Here is a 21,935-nt window from a genome sequence, read left to right as displayed (position 1 = left end):
TGAAGGTAAAAGGGCCAACAAGTGCTGAGCATCTCTGGGAACTCCTTCAAGACTGTTGGAAGACCATTTCCGGTGACTACCTCTTGAAGCTCATCAACAGAATGCCAAGAGTGTGCAAAGCAGTAATCAAAGCAAAAGGTGGCTACTTTGAAGAGCCTAGAATATAAGACATATTTTCAGTTGTTTCACACTTTTTTAAGTATTTCATTCCACATGTTTTAATTCATAGTTTTGATGCCTTCAATGTGAATCTACAATTTTTAGAGTCATGAAAATAAAGAAAACTTTTTCAAGGAGAAGGTGTGTCCAAACTTTTGGTCTGTACTGTAGGTCATTCCTTTTTTCTGATTTATTAGCAGATTGTGACGACATACATCTGTCTTCTCAGTTGGGGAACAGTCTTCTGGACGTTTACGGTGCAGGATCAATGGAAGAGTTCTGAAGCCCTACTTGATATTAACATCTTGAAACTCGGAGCAATTCATCTGACCATTCTCCATTGGCATGTCCGACTTTTGGGCCTTCTAGTCCACATTCAGTCTGACAATGTCACCACAGCGGAATACATTAATCATCAAGAGGGGATTCGGAGTCATCTATCATTCAAGGAGGGCTCACAGATTCTTGGCTGAGCAAAACTAACAACTCCAGCAATTTCAGCTGTTCACATACAGTCATATGAAAAAGTTTGGGCACCCCTATTAATGTTAACCTTTTTTCTTTATAACAATTTGGGTTTTTGCAACAGCTATTTCAGTTTCATATATCTAATAACTGATGGACTGAGTAATATTTCTGGATTGAAATGAGGTTTATTGTACTAACAGAAAATGTGCAATCCGCATTTAAACAACATTTGACCGGTGCAAAAGTATGGGCACCTCAACATAAAAGTGACATTAATATTTTGTAGATCCTCCTTTTGCAAAAATAACAGCCTCTAGTCACTTCCTGAACTTTTAATGAGTTCCTAGATCCTGGATGAAGGTATATTTGACCATTCCTGTTTACAAAACAATTCCAGTTCAGTTAAGTTTCATGGTCGCCGAGCATGGACAGCACGCTTCAAATCATCCCACAGATTTTCAATGATATTCAGGACTGGGATGGCCATTCCAGAACATTGTAATTGTTCCTCTGCATGAATGCCTGAGTAGATTTGGAGCGGTGTTTTGGATCATTGTCTTGCTGAAATATCCATCCCCTGCGTAACTTCAACTTCATCACTGATTCTTGCACATTATTGTCAAGAAGCTGCTGGTACTGAGTTGAATCCATACGACCCTCAACTTTAACAAGATTCCCGATGCCGGCATTGGCCACACGGCCCCAAAGCATGATGGAACCTCCACCAAATTTTACTGTGGGTAGCAAGTGCTTTTCTTGGAATGCCGTGGTTTTTGCCTCCATTCATAACGCCTTTTTGTATGACCAAACAACTCAATGTTTGTTTCATCGGTCCACAGGACCTTCTTCCAAAATGTAACTGGCTTGTCCAAATGTGCTTTTGCATACCTCAGGCGACTGTTTGTGGTGTGCTTGCAGAAACGGCTTCTTTTGCATCACTCTCCCATACAGCTTCTCCTTGTGCAACGTGCGCTGTATTGTTGACCGATGCACATTGACACCATCTGCAGCAAGATGATGCTCAGGTCTTTGGAGGTGGTCTGTGGATTGTCCTTGACTGTGCTCACCATTCTTCTTTTCTGCCTTTCTGATATTTTTCTTGGCCTGCCACTTCTGGGCTTAACAAGAACTGTACCTGTTTTCTTCCATTTCCTTACTATGTTTCTCACAGTGGAAACTGACAGTCTCAATCTCTGAGACAATTTTTTGTATCCGTCCCCTGAACAACTCCATTGAATAATCTTTGTTTTCAGATCATTTGAAAGTTATTTTGAGGAGCCCATAATGCCACTCTTCATAGGAGATTCAAATAGGAGAACAACTTGTAAGTGGCCACCTTAAATACCTTTTCTCATGATTGGATACACCTGCCTATGAAGTTCAAAGCTCAATGAGGTTACAAAACCAATTTAGTGCTTTAGTAAGTCAGTAAAAAGTAGTAAGGAGTGTTCAAATCAAGAAATTGATAAGGGTGCCCATACTTTTGCACTGGTCAAATTTTGTTTAAATGCGGATTGCACATTTTCTGTTAGTACAATAAACCTCATTTCAACCCAGAAATATTACTCAGTCCATCAGTTATTAGATGTATGAAACTGAAATAGCTGTTGCAAAACCCCAAATTGTTATAAAGAAAAAAGGTTAACATTACTTTCATATGACTGTACCAGGAATAGACAACTGGGTGACAAATTTTGTAAGTGATTAAATGCTGGAGACTGGTCTGTGCACCTGACTGTCTGCAACCAGATCTGCCTACGGTGGTGCACTCTAGTTGTTACCTTGATGTATTGCTAACACAACAGCAAAGTTCCTCTGCTTTTGTCAAGATCTTTCAACCTACGAGCAGTTGACTTTAGTGCTCTGGCGATTCTTTGGTTTTAATTTTTCTCCCATCATCTGTTTCTTCTTCTACCTCTGCTTCTTATGTTACTTAAGAAGATCAAGTTGAAAGGAGTTCCTGTCATCCTAGCCGCCCTCGGCTGGCCTAGAAGATCATGTAATTTGTCAACCTCTTCATCAGAGACTTCTGACTCAACTGGTCTGACTTTCCCAGTGTTCTCTTCCCCCCGACTTCACAGTCCTTCAATTTCACAGCATGGCTGTTGAAGCCTCAGTTTAAAATCCTCAAGTTGTGCAGACCATGATTGAGGAATGGAAATCGTCCTTGTCTCCTATTTACCATAGTATCTGGAAGGCCTTCATTCATTGGTACGAATCTCACGAGGTCACCACAATATTTTTTTTCTACCTCGGCGAATGCAAGTCTTCTCCAGAAGGTGCTGCTAGTGGGAGATACTCGGGTGACTACATGAGGGATTTGCTTTACATATTCATATATTTCCCACCCTTGAGATTGCTTATGGATGTCACATGATTTTTCTTGTCCCCCAAAGAAATAGGAATCTTTAATTTGTGGCTCAAGTGTCAAACATGTGATGTTTCGGTCATTATGCGCATCACACCGAGCGTCCTGCTCTCTACCACTACCAGCGCCCACAGTACTCGCTCTGTCTGGCTCGTTATCTCTATGTTGGTTTGACAAAGGTCAGAATAGACCAAAACGTCATGTGTTTGACATGAGCCACAAATTAAAGATTCACTTTTCACTGCCATTTGAGTGCCGGATTCTTCTTATATACAGACACAGAGTGGGATCCTATCTGGGCACCAGCCTATATTTTGGAGTGCCGTATTTCTCTTTTGTCCCCCAAAGAAAATCAGATTTTTTTAAATAAAATCCCTTTTCTTGTAGCCTTCAGTGGGCAACACCACCCACACCTTTTTTTTTTTCTTTGTTCCCCTGCTAGGCTTGTGTTTGGTGTTTTCTTTGGATTTTTTTCTGCTTTTTCTACTGCCTTCTCAGTAACTGACTAGCTTTGTGCCAGTAGGCGTGTGCAGCCTGCTGAGTAGGAACCAACTTTTTTTGTTTGATTGTGATACTTAGGGTACGCTCACACGAGCGTATTACTAGGACGAGTGCAATACAAGAAAATCTCGCATTGCACTCTGACCAATGTTAGTCAATGAGTTGGAGCAGATGGTCCGTTCTTTTCTTATCCAGAGTGTGGCTGAGAAAAAAATTGCAGCATGCTTCCAGTGGATGCCGAAATTGTGCGAGACTCGCCAATACAAGTCAATGGGTGCGAGAAAAAAATGGACGCTACACAGAAAGCACACGGATCATCCAAGTGGCGTCTGTTTTTATGGATACATTACTATCATGGAGCACAGAACACTGTAAATTGTCCTGTAAATGTCTGTCAATGGTCCTGTAAATGACTGTAAATGACTAATAGCTGCTGAGAAAAAAAACAGATTGCACACGGACAGCACACTGATGACAATTGAGTAAAAAATCACCCACTCGCATAGCACTCGCATGACACATGGGCTACCACATGGATACCATTCATCCAACTTTTCAGGAGGGGAATGGGACTGAGTTTTCATACGCTCGTGTGACTCCAGCTTTAATGTCATCCTCCTCGTGGCAGCATCATACACCCATGGTTTCCTGTGTCCCCCAATGTAGGTAACAAAAAAAAGAGATTATCAGGTAAGTATAATCTCAAAAATCCACTCCTTCCTATAGTTGTGAAGATAAAACTTTGGACATGATGTTGATACACTTAGAATTTAGAGCAATAACATTTTAGCTGACTGAGGAAATTTTAAGAGTTGGCCATTTATGCACCATGGGGCAACAGAAGTTGTCAATGCAGAGTTCCTTTGCAGCATGTTATGCAGCATGAGATGTTAAACTATCATTTCCAACCACTATCTTAGGGCCGCTTTACACGCTACGACATCACTAAAGCGATGTCGTCGGGATCACGGAATTTGTGACGCACATCCGGCCACGTTAGCGATGTCGTTGCGTGTGACACCTATGAGCGATTTTGAATTGGCGCAAAAACGTTCAAAATCGCTAATCGGTGACATGGGGGTCCATTCTCAATTATTGTTGCAGCTGCAGGTACGATGTTGTTCGTCGTTCCTGCGGCAACACACATCGCTATGTGTGACACAGCAGGAACGAGGAACCTCACCTTACCTGCGTTCGCTGGCAATGAGGAAGGAAGGATGTGGGCGGGATGTTATGTCCCACTCATCTTCGCCCCTCCGCTTCTATTGGCCGGCCGCTTAGTGACGTCGCGGTGAGCGACGTCGCTGAACAGGTATGTGCGCGTGACGCTGCCGTACCAATAATGTTCGCTACGGCAGCAATCACCACATATCGGCCGTATGACGGGGGCGGGTGCTATCGCGCTCGACATCGCCAGCAAATGCTAGCGATGTCGCAGTATGTAAAGCGGCCCTTAGATTCTCTCAATGCATGTAAAATGAAAACTGAAGAAACAAGTCTTTGATTTTGTGTCTATAGTTTCTATTTTCCTTGATGTTAACAGAATACATACAAACTATGTAGTCCAATCCTTCAGCCATAGCCTTCTGTCTCCTGTCTATGGTTAAACGTTTAGGGCTTGTTCGCACGTTGCGTAGATTTATGCATTTACGCTGCGTCTAGCACTGCAGCGTAAATGCATATGCATCCTGCGTCCCCAGCACAATCTATGTAGATTGTGCATAATCCATCCGCACGTTGCTTTTTTAAACGCAGCGATTTGGATGCTAAAATTTTGACCCAAATCCGTGTGTTCAAAAAAGCAGCATGTCAATTATTCCGTGCGCTTTGGATGCAGCTCCCACTCTGTCTATGGTGGGGGCAGCATCCCGAGCGCATGAAATCGGGATTTATTCTGCTCAAACACTGCATCCATTACGCAGTGTTTCTGCAGTTACTTGACGCACACATGTGCTGTCAAATCGCTGCAGAAAATTCAGCATTTACGTGCGCACAAAGCCTTAAGATATGTCCCCACAGAGTCTCTATGAAGCTGATTTTTCTGCTGTAAATTATTGTGTGGAAAATCCTCTACATGTCCGCATTGTGATAATGGCTTCATAAAATCTCATCCACTCACTGCAGAAATAATCCAATGCGAATTAACCAGCTCTGCACATTTAAAATTTCCAGTATGTCATTTATGTTGCAATTGTCAGTACAGATTTCACTCTTTGCAAAGATGAAATGTGTTGCAAATACGAACAATTTCGGCAGCTAAATTCTCAGTGGTATTTGTCGTTATGATTTTCATGGCAGATTGTCTTTGACAGTAAAAACTTATAGGCACATATGCTCACAGCAGAACAAAACCCAAATAAAGGATTATTCCTAAAATCAGAATGTGATCTCAGATCTCTGTACATACAGAACTAATCATTCTGCACTGATTTGCAGCTATCACGACCAGGGCCTGTAGCACTGAACAGAAGCAGAATACTGCTGGGAAATACCATCTTACTTTCATCTCTGTAACGCTGGGTGCACAGAGGGGCAGAATGAGATGGAAAAAAAGACACAAAAGTACAAGAAATAAACTTTTTATTGGCCTTCAGGGGCGGAACAATTGCTATCGCAGGGGTCGCCACTGCGACCGGGGGCTCAGGGGGCCCGAGAAACTCTGCACTTGTTTCAGCTGGATGTGGGTCCAAGTGTGCAGATCCAGCTGAAATATATTGCAGCACTGACCGTCTGGTCCCTGCACATTGCAGCGTCACAGAAGGAAGCAGGCGGCTCTGGAGCTAACACATGTCCCGGCTACTTAAGCAATTGTATATTCAGTGCTCTCCACGCCCATAATCCCGCCCACCTCTTTCCACTGAAGCCGAGGCTGAGAAGTGGGTGGGCTTATGGGCACAGTGATCACCCGGCCGCTGGCTTTGTGCATCTGCTGGGTGATGGATCCCCCACTGGGCCCCTGACAGTCTCTCCTCCAGCATACAGCATATATGCTACATGTTCCATCCATCAGAAGAGGGGAGAAATGCTGAGCACGGCCATCCCCTGCACTCACTGCTCCGGAGCCTCACATGAGTAAGCCACGCCCACCTTCAGTAAGGCCCGCCCAGTGGCACGGAGCTGCTGTGGAGTCTCAGGCTTGTGCATCCCTCTCTCCTGCCCTGCCATTGCTTTATAGTTGGCTGTAGTAGGAGGGGGAGGCTCCAGAGGAACACAATGTGACCTGAAGTGAGTACTGGAGCTCCCTGAATGATGACACTAGCCCCACTACCCTTTTCTGTCCTCTTATTTGCCTCTCACAGATGCACTCTTCTGCCCCCTTCCCCCACAGCTGCACTTTCCTGCCCCCCTCTCCCATAGCTGCACTCTCCTGCCCTCCCCCACAGCTGCACTCTCCTGCCTCCCTCCCCCACAGCTGCACTCTCCTGCCTCTCTCCCCCACAGCTGCATTCTCCTGCCTCCCTCCCCCACAGCTGCACTCTCCTGTCCCCCTCCCCCACAGCTGCACTCTCCTGTCCCCCTCCCCCACAGCTGCACTCTCCTGCCTCCCTCCACCACTACCCTCTTTTATTTTATACTCCTATTTGCCTCTCACAGCTGCACTGTCCTGCCCTTCTCCCCCTCCTGGTTGCTGAGGGAAAGAGCCAAGTGTCCATGTAATCATTCTGTACCTCGAGGGGGGGCACCAGTCCTAATTTTACACCGGGGCCCATCAAACTCTAGTTATGCTAATGTTGGCCTTATGCTGTAAATTAGCAATAGTCATGCAGATATTTTGTTTTCTAAAAAAAATTGCAATTTTAGAAATAACCCTTTATTGCTCTTCAGTGGGCGTTGAAGTATTTGAAGTCATCTACATACTGTACCCTACATTATGTTAGCAGACATTCAATAGACTAGCAAAAAGTGGGGGGTAAATAAAAGACAATTTTACAGCATTATCAGACTACATAGTTTGCTTTTTGTCTGTTACTTGTTACTTTGGGGATACGTAGGTCTGTACAGGAACTGTAGACACAAAACTAACTTTTTGTTGTAAACGATAAATGATAGAGGTAAAGGCCTATAGTACTGACTGCGTTGCTATTGAAGAAGAGTAGTTGCACACTTGGAAAAAAAGTAGTTTTTTATTGACACAATTCAGTTTCAGACCGAACCCTTTTTCAAAACAAACTTCAGCACCTTAGTCAGTATTATACACCAAGACCTCTACCAATTATTTACATACAGAAGAAGAAGCTCTTTCTGTCGGGGTGACTGCAGCATCTAATTACAACACAGCTTTATTGGAGATGTGCCAGCCACAGCCCCATCAGGTGAGTACTTTCTCACCCCATAGTCCCATTTACCTCCTAGAGTTATCCTATGTGCGCTTGTCTCTCTCGTTGTTTGTTTTTTTTCTTAAAATTTTGGTTGTACGCTCTTTGCAAAGTTGGTTATTATTTAGTTGTAGAAACATTGAAACACAAAGGTTTATTACAAAGGTGTATGTAGCCTATAAAGTGGATCAATCACCAAATTTAGAGTACAATCTCTGCATTATTACATGCCGCTCTTAGGTCTGATGAGGCTGATGTACTGTAGTTACTTTGAAATTCTGTTAAAATGGTTGTATAATCCTGTTATTAAGCTGAGTTTTTATGACTTAATTTATGGAATAAATATAGCTCATGATTTTACGTGTATTCAGTCTCTGCCCACCCAACCTGACTGACAGCTGCAGCTTGTACTCAGCAGTGTGAGATCTGAGCAGCACTGAGAAGCTGGCAATCAGGCTGGGTGGGTAAAGATAGTTTTTAAACTTTTCTAAAACTGTTATACAACCATTCTGACATAGATAGTAGTCACAGTAAATATCGTAGCAGCAATATGTACACTGATATGGTTCCCCTGTAGTCTCTATCCGGGTAGGACTTGCTTATATACAGTCACATGCCGACTTTTTACAATGGAAGATAAGTGAGAAAAGCTTCGGAGTCTAATTGGCATGTGACTTCAAGTATGCAGATCCCATCAGTGCTCGGGGAACGCATAGGGGCCAAGTCATTAAGGTGTGTTATGCCAGACTTCTGACACAGTAACCTTAATAAGTCACAATATTATTGCACAACTTGTAAGATGTGCAGAAATATTGCAATTTTGGGGCATTTACATAGCAGTCTCATACAGCTAAGCCAACATTTGCGGTATGAAATTCATGATTAGTGGCATAACTAACCCTAGAAATGGGTGTCCAGTCAGTGACTGGGGTACATTTTTGGCTTTGTCACACACCAGTTAAGAGATGTACCAAATTCATTAAATGGCGTGCTCCTTTTAGGTGAATTAGGTGTATCATACTCCAGGGGTGCTAAACATTAAGGCTGTGTGCGCACATTGCGTTTTCGATGGTTTAAAATGGTAGAAAATAATCTGCAGCATGTCAATTGTTGGTGCATTTTTGCCTGTGCTTTTTAGTCCTTCCATCCATTGATTTAATTAAGAAAGACGCATGGTACAAAAATGCACCAAACACATGCTCTGTTAGGTGTGTTTTCTGCCAGAAGGTGCAGATTTGATGCAGAAAATTTCTGCACCAAATACTCAACGTGTGCACATAGCCTAAGGCTGGTGTGCACAACGACAGTGTTAATGAATTGGTCCCATTGAGTGACTACAAAGTTTTCATTTCAGCTTGGACAGCCCCATTACAATAAAGGTTCTTTTATTCCCAGGTGTTTCAGTCCCTAATTGTTTTATGCTATTCCCCCATGTTTATGGATATCCAGATAATTGTGAACCTGTCTTGTTTCTTGTTGAATTGTTCCATTTCTGCCTATCTGGGTCCATATCGGTAAGAAGTAAAAGTACAGTGGGGGAAATAATTATTTGATCCCTTGCTGATTTTGTATGTTTGCCCACTAACTTAGACATGAACAGTCTATATATAATTTTAAGGGTAGGTTAAATTTAACAGTGAGAGATAAAATATTCAAAATAAAATCCAGAAAATCACATTGTTTAAATTATATAAATTTATATGCATTTTTCAGAGAGAAATAAGTATTTGATCCCCTACCAACCATTAAGAGTTCTGGCTCCTACAGACCACTTAGATGCTCCTAATCAACTTGTTACGTGCATTAAAGTCAGCTGTCTTAAATTGTCACCTCTATACGAGACTCCTGTCCACAGACTCAATTAATCAGTCAGACTCTAACCACTACAACATGGGCAAGACCAAAGAACTTTCTTAGACCTGTTTCACACGTCAGTGGAAAAGCAGACGTTTTTCACTGACGTGTTAAAAACGCATATGTCCTTCCATGTGCCGTGATTCACGGCACATGTGGGTTGTCCATGTGCAATCCATGATCCGTACTCCGTGATACGTGATTGCACATTGAGATAAACTCACCTGTCCTCGCTCCTGCTGTCCGTGGTACTGAATTCTTCGACTCTGCTGTGTTTCCGCCCCCGCTGCAGCTACTTCCTGGTCGGCTGTGCCTGCATACATGAATATGCATGTCAGTAATTAGCCGGCTCTGAAGCAGCAGCCAGCAGAGGACAGAGACCGGCATCGCTGGAGAAGGTGCATTAAAAATGCTTTTTATTTTCAGTGTCCGTGTTTTTCTACTAGTGGAGGAGGGATCCGATAAAAGGGAGCTGGTCACACTTAAAGTCAGAACATGACTAAGACCTGAAGCGTCGAAACGCGTTGTTCTGCAATTTTCTGACATGCATATGGTACCTGCTGGATTTTTACTTTTTGTCATTTAATAAAAAAGGATTTTATACTTCATCCTTGGTCGCTGGAAACCTTTTTCTTTATCTTTTACTCTGGATGGTTGCCGAGCCATATTCCGTGCGCAGGACTCTTAATATTACCAGCAGGTCAGTCTTTGGTGAGCTGGACTTCCTCTCTTCCGTGTTTTTCTGGTACGTGCTTCGTGTGGTCTGTGGGATATCAGTGATGCCAAAAAAAAGGACATGTCTCTGTGCGGAGCACACGGACACGCATATATGCCGCACAGAGACACGGTCAGTGAAAAATCACTGATGTGTGTGCAGACCCATAGATTTTAATGGGTCTGCGTATGTCAGTGATTCTGGTACGTATAAAAACTAGCACAAATGTACCAGATTCACTGATGTGTGAAACAGGCCTAAGGATGCACAAGGCTGCAATGAGCTACAAAACCATAAGTAAGATGCTGGGTGAGAAGGAAACTACTTATGGAGGAGCTGAAGCTCTGAGTTGCCAAGTGACAGCCTCAGAATATTAATGATTTAGTGATGATCTGCAAAGAGGAGTGGACCAAAATTCCTCCTGACATGTATGCAAACCTCATCATCAACAACAAAAACCTCTGACTGCTGTGCTTGCCAACAAGGGTTTTGCCACCAAGTATTAAGTCTTGTTTGTCAGAGGGATCAAATACTTATTTCTCTCTGCAAAATGCAAATAAATTTATATAATTTACACAATGTGATTTTCTGGTTTATATTTTGGATATTCTATCTTTCACTGTTAAAATTAACCTTTTCTTAAAATTATAGACTGTTCTTGTCTTTGTCAGTGAGCAAACTTACAAAATCAGCAAGGGATCAAATACTTATTTCCCCCACTGTTTATAGTATATGAAGTAAACCTTGTGGTAATATTGGATTTACAAGACTGTAATTCTCTTTCTTTTGTTATTTATTCAACAAAAGGGCTTCTGCAGATTCATTTAGGCAAGGAATACTAAGGGACAAGATAGCTAAACTGGCATCTAACCAGAAAACATTGCTGCAGGTAGTGCGTAATCAGAAAGAAGTGACACTGAAAATAACAGCACATCAACACAGCAAAAAATCAGATGCTAATAATGGAGAGACCAGCTCAACTCTGCATTATTGTCATGCTTCTCCTGAAAGGAATCAGATATCTGCTTTATGTGCAGTTAATGAATGGCTCGAAGCCAACATTGCTAATGGAAGTACTATGACAACGAAAATACCAGCAGTGGACAGAGAGCCAGATGCCGAAAACAGCCAATCTCTAAGTACAATTAGCAAATGCATTTCGAGTTCAGAGATAAGCAGAGCTGCAGAGGTGCCCACTGCCGTCATGATTAGTGAAAGGACCGGTCAACACAACGCAGATCTTACACCAACACAGAAACCAGGAGGGCTAGAAAACGGTCCATTAAGCTTTGACTCATGTTCAATCATACTGAATGATCATCTAGACGCCAGGGCACAAGGAAGCGAATCTCAGATTTCATTTCCTGTAAGCATGGCATTAGATATTGCAAGAAAAAACAATATTTCTACTGAAAAGAACATCCATGAAATATCAGAAGAAAGACATCTGGCTGCTGATACTGATCAACAGCTACAAAGATTTAATTATTATGAAATTCAGCAGGCAAGTCACGAGATCCCTGCCATGTATGATGCATCAGAATATTGGAAGCTTCAGCATAAAGCAACAGGGCCAACAAGTAATGTATTAAGCCAGAAGGTCTATGAGAATATTGACAGCCAACTAGTATCTGAAAAACAAAAGACATGCATAGAAACCGAGAAAAAAAATAGAAAATTTCCATTTAAAAAACTCATGAAGTTGGGAAAACTAAAACCAGGAGTGGATGTACTAAGCTTCCAGATACAGGTAGTTTATTAAATATTTACTCTTTTACAAGCTTCTTCATGTATCTGTGTTCCTATATCTGAAAACTTAGAAATCAAACCTTATGTTGGCAGAAGACCCGTACCATGCCGATGTGTGTCTTACCATAATAACTATAGAAAATAATACGAGGCATGCCTTCTATGCTCCCATGTACAGTAAATCTATCTCCTCATGGCAATAAAAGCAAGCGTTTCGACTCTCTTCTATAAGTATTTTAAAAACTATGGGTGTACATATTTTACAATGCTGTTACATCATAGCACACAAGCCATATAAATAATAGTTTTACTCAGCAATAAACGCATAAAGTAAGGCAATATTGATCACTCAGCAGTTATTTACTAAGCAAGCTTCATTATAAAATGCCCTACACGTTTCCCTTTCTAGCTAAGCCCTAAATGTGTTTTTTTTACTTCACTTCCTGTGAAATTTTGTTTGAGTGCAGTCTCAAATGGGATATCACACAAGTCTTGGGCTGCACTCACTTCTCTGCAGCAACTATCACCCCTCCAGGAACAGGATGTCACCAAAGGGCAGCATTGAAGTTACATACTAAAGTTTCTTGCATTGCCGCCCTCTGATGATTTCCTGTTTCCATGCTGATAGAAGTTGTGGGAGGGGAGGTGAGTGTAACTTCTTGGCCACATCTTCTAACGGAAAGAAAACGTCATCTTGGGGCAGAGATAGAAGCAGTGAGTGACACTAGCACCTCTTGTAAAACTTCTATCTCTACCCTCAAACAAATAATCAAGGGGCAGTAGTGGTGTCACTCACACAGTTTCTATCACCTTCCAGTGATGATGATTTGTTTGAGGGCAGTGATAGAGGTTTTGCGGGAGCATTTGTGTAACTCACTGCTTCTATCTCCATAATTTGACAATGTCTTGTTTCACATATAGAAACTGCGGCAGTGGAGATAAAAGCAGACTGCCGGTGCTGCACTCACTTCTCCCACAGCTCTTATCAGCGTCAGGGATCCAGGACATCTTCACAGGGTGGCAATGTAGGAAACTGTAGAAAGTAACAGCAGTGCCGCCCCAGATGATGTCCAGTTCCAGGAGTGACTGAAGACCCAGCCTTCTGTGTCCCATTTAACACTCCCCGCAAACAAAAAGTCACAGGAGAAGTGAAGTAAAAAAATAAACACATTTAGGGATCATCTGGATAGTGATAAGTGTGCAGTTTTGTATGTAGAAATGACATTGTAGGTATGTGATCAACCCTTTAAGTTCATTTACACAAACCAATCGGTGGTACTAACCTTGATTGGCAGTCGTTTAATAGCCTGTTTACACAAATCGCAGTTCATTTTCACACTAAATGGTAAGTAATAGATCCTTCAGTGCATATAGGCTGCCATTCTCATCAGTACAGGTCCTGGTTACAGAGAATGATGCACTGCAGAGAACTATGACGTATTGGAAAACAGGCACTACTAGGTACACCTATTCATGGTAATTTTGCAGTGTAAATGGACTCTTAAATCCAGTGATGGCAGACTTACTTTAATATTATACAGCCGTTCTTATATGAATTTTTAAAGTTTTCCTGTCTCATATTAAGATGAGCCCAGCTACTAGACAGTAAAACTTTCAATAATGGATTATATAGCCATTCTGACATGGGTTTACCCTCAATGATCATACATTTAGTCACCTATTCTGTAGACAGAAAATAATGTATTTAGTGAAAACCACTTTGCTAATGTATAGCAGATTAAATCTTTAAGCTATATAGTAATTTATCATTTAAGGCAAGTACAGTACACTATCTGTAAATGATAAATGTTGTACTTCTACTTAATGTTATGTCTTATATCTCAGCCTGTATACAAAAAAGTTGAGGTAATCTCCCAGACTTCTCTCCAAAGGAGACTGAGTACCATATAATCCAAGTTTAGTATTTCAGATATTTCCTTCGACATCTGACAGTGAATAAGACAGCTAGGTTGAAAGACCCAGTCCTTATTTCTACTGTCACTTAACTCCTTTTAAATTTTTCACGCCCGAGTAATTTTTTTTTTTTGTCTTTGTGCTTCCATTTTTCTCTGCCCTTCTTTCGAAAGCTATAACTTTTGATTTTTTTTTTCTCCAACAAAAACATACAAAAGAAGGCTTTTTTTTCCTTGAGGGATGTTTTGTAGTTTTGGATAACAGCATTCATTTTACCAATGTCCTGGAAAATGAGAAAAACAATCAATTCCAGTGAAATAGTGCAGAAAACACAATTCCGCCAATGTATTATGGGTCTTCTTTTTATGGTGTTAACTGCATGGTAAAAATGACTTGGTAGAGGCATGGTTTGCAGGAACTCCGGAGCAGCCATGTTTTCCTGGAGCTCCATGTATACTCTTCTAAAGCTACTTCTAAAGGACTTATAACTGGATTTTAGTAACCTCATAACAACAGAAGACCTTCCTAACCATGTCTAGAAGATTTATCTCAAAAATTAAAAATGCATTTCAATTGGATTCCTCAGGGAGGTGGCTGAATGCTGGAAAGGTAAACAATATTGATTGTGGTTCTGTGCAGAAAACCAAACAGAGCACTGAGACTTCAACACTAAAGAAGCCTAGTACAGCATGGCAATAATCTGAACTTCTGAACTAAATGAAGAGCAAGTTTATATTTGATCTAAGATACCTATTTTGAGCCTCAGAGGTCAGGACTTTACTAAATAATAGTGATGGGAACTGTAAATGTCCGGATCCACGCGGGTCAAAAGAACTCGAGCATCAACCCCAGGCCCGGAGGTCTCAGGGAACTCCGGGTAACAATCTGGGTCCAGCCACCCAGGTAATAAAAAAAATCAAAGAAAAAAATAGGAGAATAAGAAAAAAGCAAGCGTGTTATACTCACCGGTCTCCATGCAGCTGTACACTGCTTCCAGGCTGCACACTCTACTTCCGGAGCCATTCATTATCTTTAGGCATATGCACTGCTTTCCCTACCCACCGGCAGTCCCGGCGTCTCTGATTGGTTGCAGTCAGACAGCGCCCCAAGCCTGAGTGGCAGTGTGTCTGACTGCGGCCAATTAGAGGTGCTGTGTCTGTGTCTAGATTGATGTAAAAATTAAATAAATAACAAAAATTAGTGTAGCGTCCCCACATATTATGACACCCAGATAAAGCATACGGCTAGGGGCTGCAGCCCCGAGCTGTGCGGTTCTCTTGGCTGTGTCAAAATAAGAGCGAGTGCATGCGGCTTTTTATATTATTATTATTATTTCAATAAATTAAAAAAACAGGTCCGATGTAATCCACATGAGGTCCTACAATGATTTCAGCTCTGCTACAATTAAAGTGACAGCGCAAAGCCGTTAAACATGACTGCCCGCTGTGAGCTTCATGCAGAGACTGAGCCGCGCGATGAGTGGTGACATCACTCAGATTATTTGCAGTCACTGCTGGAGGTTCCCACGGTCCCAAATCTGTGATCTCAGGTAGCCTGACCTCAGTTTACCTCATTGAACTGAGTGATCTCAGGTGAGGTTACCTGCGATTACAGGTTTAGGGCTGTGGGAACCTCTAGCTGTGACTGCAAATAACCTGAGTGACAAAGCTGCTCATCTCGTGGCTCATTCTCTGCCTGAAGCGCACAGCAGGCCGTCATGTTCTATGGCCGCGCACTGTCACTTCATATGTAGCAGAGCCGGAATCATCGTGGCACCACGTGGGGATTACGTCGGACCTGGGTGTTTTGGGGGGTTAATAATGGGGTGAAAGAGGGTAGGTTTTTGTATTTAATTTCAAATTAATTTTTTGGGACTTTTTTGTTTATTTGTTTTCACCTATAGATTAGTAATCGGGGGTCTAAGAGATGCCTCCCATTACTAATCTAGGGCTTAGTGGCAGCTGTTATTAACACCTTATTACCCCGATTGCCCATGCACCAGGCAATCGGAATGAGCCGGGTAAAGTTCCGGGACTGTCGCATCTAATAAATGCTACAATCCTGGGTGGCTGCAGGCTACTATTTTTAGGCTGGAGAGGCCCAATAAGCATGGGCCTCCTCAGCCCAACAATAGCAGCTCCTAGCTGCCGGCTTTATCTTGGCTGGGTATCAAAATTGGGGGGACCACATGCCATTTTTTTTTTTTAATTATTTAAATAAGCAGTTGCGGTTCCTCTTATTTTGATTCACAGCCAAGATAAGCACAAGGCTAGGGGCTGCAGCCTGTAGCTGTATGCTTTATCTGTGCTAGGTATCATAATACAGGGAGACCCTGCCCCAATTTATTTATTTATTTTTACAGCAATACAAATCAAAATATCCAGGCAGCACTCATATCCACAATATGCAGCAAATAAAGGATCGGCACTCCAAACTTCATAAACTATTACAATGGATTTATTCCATAATTATTCACGATACAAGCAAAGAAAAGAACGCGTTATGCAAGCATAGAGAAGAACGCAATTTTTACAGCAATAGAGACGCACACACAGCCCATCTGATTGGCTGAGTGGGGGTGGGCATGACTGCAACCAGAGATGCAGGGATTGCCGGTGGGGGGGGGAAGCGGTTAATATGTATGAAGGATAATGAGCGAACCCGGAAGTAGCGTTAGAGCCTTTTGGAGACTCAGTAAGTATAACGCGCCTGCTCCAAATTGCCCTATCTCTTCTACCACCATTTTAAAGGGTCAGATTCTGGTCCCCATAGACTTATATGGGGACCTGTGTCCGGCCAGATATCCGGGATCAAATCTGTACCCGAACTGGGTTTTCTTTTTGCCTCGGTTGGACACGCTGATCCCATCATTACTAAACAACAAAAGAAAGACTGAGTCTCTCTTCAATGATCAAGTGGGCATTGCAAAGGCTATGTAAGTAGCAGAAATTAAACTGAAACTAAGATTACAAGATCCCCCAGTACTAATGAAGAGAACAAGGGCAACTGCAATGATTTGGATTACAACTATGTCGGCTGGGGTGAGGAAGAAAGGAATAAGCCGACTATTGCACAGCATCCTGGATAGTCACCTATCCCCTTATAATGAAAGTCACTGGGAAGCTCCAATTGAAGAGGAATTGTGCAATCATCAGCGCCATAGATCTAATTAATCGGTGGCTGAAACAGACATCTCAGATCTGGTGCGTGATGACCTATTAGAGCTGAATGTGTGCGGGAGAACAGAGGCTGCGGCTGCTATTCGTTGTAGTAGTCCATCACAGAAGAGACAGCTGAAAGTACTAGGTCTGGGTTATTTGATCGAAAGGCTGCGTTGGGACCAGAGAGTCTTTGGGACAGTTTAATTGGGGCTCCAGCATTTCAATGCCGTGCACCATTGGAAGAGCACAGATGTAATAGTGATAATAGTGACTACGGACCAATGAATCATATATATACTACAATGGGTCCCTTGGTGAAAGCAGTAATGATCTGGTTTACATGAATCATTTTGACTTAAGAGAAAATGGCTATGATAATCCCAGCAATCCAGATACTTATAATAATAAGAACTTTGTTAATGCGAATTTAATACAGAACATTCAGGCTGTACCAGCCTCAGAACCTTTTTATGGAATATTATTAAGGCGTTCTTACTTTCCCTTCAACGCCGATGTGCTGCCAATAATGAAAAAATAAAGAATCTATTTAATGGCAATGCCTCTAATGACACAGATTGTCATCCATAGAAATACTATCTGGTTAGAAACAAACCAGCTTCTGAATTGTTTGTCAAAAATCTAATAAATGAGTTGTTATTTTCATTGACGGAGTTATTGTCTCCTCAGATCGCTGAGTTAGCCTCAAAAAGTAAATAATGCCACCACAAATATCAACAAAACAAAATAGGATATTTCAAATTTACATAGGAAAAAAACAAATCTGACAAACTCTCTCAACTTAGTAAACAACAAATTAGTTTCAGAAGTAACTAATGATATCACTAATATCAACAAACAAATACAGAATATTTCAAATGTATACAAGGAAAAACTATGATCTGACAAACTCTCTCAACTGTGTACACAATGAGATGAAGTCCTTTAAATTACAGATGGCAAATACAGAAGATTACTCAAGAAGGAAAAAGTACGACAAACCAGCTCATCCCAGACTCAACAAATAAATGGTGCTTGAAACACACAGAATCCCAAAGCCTCAGTGCATCTCCAATGAATCACCAAGTGACGCGATTGTGACCTTTAAATTCTTACTGGTCAGAAATAAGCTACTATCTTTGACAAAAAATACTCTGTGAAACTCCCTAATCCTTACAATACATTTCTTCTCTTCAAAGACTTATGCAAAGCCACAATGCAAGGTTGGAAAGCTCTTAAAGCCATCACTAAAGAACTCATCATGCCGGAATAAAGTATAGATGGACGTAATCTGCAATTCTTCAAATATACTTGGGAAGGAAAACCTCAATTGATCTTATCTTCAGAGAAGGGATTTAATTTCCTGCGCCAATTTAATATTTAACAGCTCCCAAAAAAGTCCAAAGTCTCCCACCTAGTTTGAACATGAACTATATGGACACTCTATGATGATTTCACTCTTATGGTTTAAATAAAGATTATAAGGAAGGCAACTTTCATTACAATTACAGGAATCTATTTATTTATTATTTCTATTTCATTGGAATACAAATAGAGGCCTTTCTCCGGGATCCGGATTGGGTTTCAGCCTCTTCTATATATTTTAGGATTGCCACAATTGAATCTTATCAGATCATATTGGAATTCAGTTACTAGGAACTAGCTTGCAATGAACATAAGACTTATTATTTAACGGGACTTTGAAAACCTTTATTCCTTAATATGGAAGGTACAACCAAAAATGGCAACTACTTAAAGGGAACCTGTGAGAACTGCTCGTGGTTCTGGGTGCATATTGCTAATCCCTGCCTAACTGTCCCTGCATCTAGTAGCATAGATAAAGAGATCTTTAGAAAAAGTATTTCTAAAGATCTTTTATGATATGCTAATAAGCGCAGGGACTAGTCGCAATGGTGTTAGTTCCCCCGACTAGTCTGCCCTCTTGGCATATTAGCATGCCCACAGGGACGTGCTAACATTCTATTCAATGCCCAGCGTTATCGTCAGTGATGCAAGTACTTGTGTTCGTTATCACCGCTGATGACGCCGGCTTTAGGCTCAGTGCGCATGATCAGAAGTCCTACCACTTCCGGGTAATGCGCACTAGACCTTTTGGAAGCCGGGACACGTATACCCTGCTTCATAGTCCGCATGACCAGAAGTGCGGTGACTTCACATCATCTCATCATGCGCACTGAGGCTAAACCCGGTGATGCTAGGCAATGAGCATTGAATAGCATGTTAGTATACCCCTGTGGGCATGCCAAAGGGTGCTTTACACGCTGAGACATCGCTGTTTCGTCACATCGCTGTTTCGTCATGGGGGTGATCGCTGCCATAGCAAACAATATCGCTACGGCAGCGTCAGACGCACATACCTGCTTAGCGACGTCACTGAAGACACCGAACAATCTCTTCTTTAAGGGGGTGGTTCGTTCGGCGTCACAGCGGCGTCACTAAACGGCCGCCCAATAGCAGAGGAGGGGTGGAGATGAGCGGCCGGAACATGCCGCCCACCTTTTTCATTCCTCATTGCCCGTGGACGCAGGTAAGAAGATGTTCGTCGTTCCTGCGGTGTCACACATAGCGATGTGTGATGCCGCAGGAACGACTAACAACTAGTAGCATGCACCACCAACGATATTATGAAAAGGAGCGACGTGTGAACGAGCAACGATTTTTGACGTTTTTGCGATAGTTGATCGTCGCTCCTTTTAGTCACACACAACGATATCGCTAACGGCGCCGGACGAACGAACGTCACGAACACTGTGACCACGACGATATATCGTTAGCGATATCGTGTGTAAAGTACCCTTAACATGCTAAGAGGGTGGACTAGTCGGGGGAACTAACGCCCTTACGACTAGTCCCTGCGGTCATTAGCATATCATAGATCGTTACAAATACTATTTCTAAAGATCTCTTTATGTGTGCTATTAGATACAGGGACTATTAGGCAGGGATTAGCAATATACACCCAGAACTGCTCGTAGTTCTGAGTGCATATTGGATCTGACAGGTTCACTTTAATGGGATTTATACTTGGACGACATTTTTGGATGTCTCAACTGTATGGTTTTCATCCTCACATCCTATATTATGTTTTTAAAATCTTCTTTAAATTTTTTCCTTTACTTTTGTCCTTTAAGGGGATGTGAAACTGCCATATACTGTATATTTCATACTATAAGAAAGGTTGGGGTTATAAGTATATTTAGCAAGTATTATTAATATTTATACGTTATTAAGTTCTACAGCATCATGTCACTAACACATTTGTGAAAATAAATACAAAATGTTTTGCTATGTTCACACATTGGGGTTTTGCGGCATTTTTTTAATGAAAATAAAAAGCTGTTTTTTACAGTATCAGCAAAAGTTATGAGATTTCAGAATTCTCAGCCACCTACTTGTTTTTTTTATACTGACTGAATTGGAAAACAGCTTCGTTTTTTAAACTGTAGCATTTCAATTCTTTGAAGCTTTTTGCAGTATTTTTTTCACCAATAGAAACCAATGAGGGAGTGCAAAACTGCTTCTATCAGTTTTTGCAGCATTTTTGGTGAAAAAACACAAATACAGCAGGATATGAAACCCATTTATTTTTGTGATTTTCCCAGGTCCTCACATGAGCATGGATATTACTGTTAGTAAAGTTTAATTAAATTAATGATATGTGTTAAAGCAAAGAATGCCTGACCAACTCAATGCCTTACAAATGTGTGAAAGTGAACAATGCCCTACCAATTCAACTACATTTTTATATTTGCAATTGTGTATTTTTTCGTGAGCTTATTTACACTTAGTTTATAGCTGATAAAAAACAACAACAAAAAGAGGAATAAAAATTCTCCAAAAGCTAAGCAAATACTCACAGACTAATGGCAGAAGATGTAAACTGCCCAGGCCAAAAAGACTAATGCACTGCCAGGATGCAGCAAAACAGTGACCTATACAAGCCACAAGTGTGCAATTTTACCATCTCCCTTTGCACCTGTGATGTCTCCATTTAATGCAGGTCTTACTGCATCCTGGCAGTGCATTAGTCTTTTTGGCCTGGGCAGTTTACATCTTCTGCCATTAGTCTGTGAGTATTTGCTTAGCTTTTGGAGGATTTTTATTCCTCTTTTTGTTGTTGTTTATATATTTTTATATATATATATATATATATATATATAATTTATTTATGAAATATTAGTGTAGGGACCCACAAAAATGAGGATCCGTGACGTGGATTGTGGGCTTCCTTACTATGGCCATATTACCTACCAATCAAAACCTCATATATTTATTTATTCCTTTGCGCAGAATATTTTATACAGGATGCAACCAGGCCTCTTTTTGTTAGGCCTTGCATACTACACTCACTGTCCCTGCATGGAGCACATATTTAGTACTGGCACAGCCCGCTTGCATCTATTGTGATGGGCATAACTAATAGGCTGCATACCAGATACTGTGAACCTGCATGTGTGAACAGTGACCTATGCAAGCCACAAGTGTGCAATTTTACCATCTCCCTTTGCACCTGTGATGTCTCCATTTAATGGAGGTCTTGCTGCTCTCTGGCAGTGCATTAGTCTTTTTAGCGTGGACAGTTTACATCTTCTACCATTAGTCTGTGAGTATTTGCTTAGTTTATAGCTGAACTTCATACTTGAATCCAGCTTTTTTTTCTTCAGAATAATCACTATTTTTTGTCAGACATAAAAATGTTTTCCCCTAAAAAA

The 21,935-nt window shown here is 41.5% G+C and overlaps 1 protein-coding gene across 3 annotated transcripts in view; it reads left to right on the top strand.

The window, feature by feature from the left end:
- ANKRD31 (ankyrin repeat domain 31) overlaps window positions 1-21,935 on the top strand; it is a 408,642-nt gene that overhangs the window by 338,011 nt on the left and 48,696 nt on the right. For all 3 annotated transcript variants that reach the window (XM_075342271.1, XM_075342267.1, XM_075342277.1), the window contains one exon: window positions 11,189-12,131. In XM_075342271.1, the coding sequence (XP_075198386.1) occupies window positions 11,189-12,131 (943 nt within the window). The remainder of the gene's footprint in view (window positions 1-11,188; window positions 12,132-21,935) is intronic.

Source organism: Anomaloglossus baeobatrachus, chromosome 1 (genome assembly GCF_048569485.1).
Source record: "Anomaloglossus baeobatrachus isolate aAnoBae1 chromosome 1, aAnoBae1.hap1, whole genome shotgun sequence".
NCBI classification, from domain to species: Eukaryota; Metazoa; Chordata; class Amphibia; order Anura; family Aromobatidae; genus Anomaloglossus; species Anomaloglossus baeobatrachus.
Note: the sequence above shows the minus strand (reverse complement) of the source record. Positions and strands in the feature narration are given on the sequence as shown.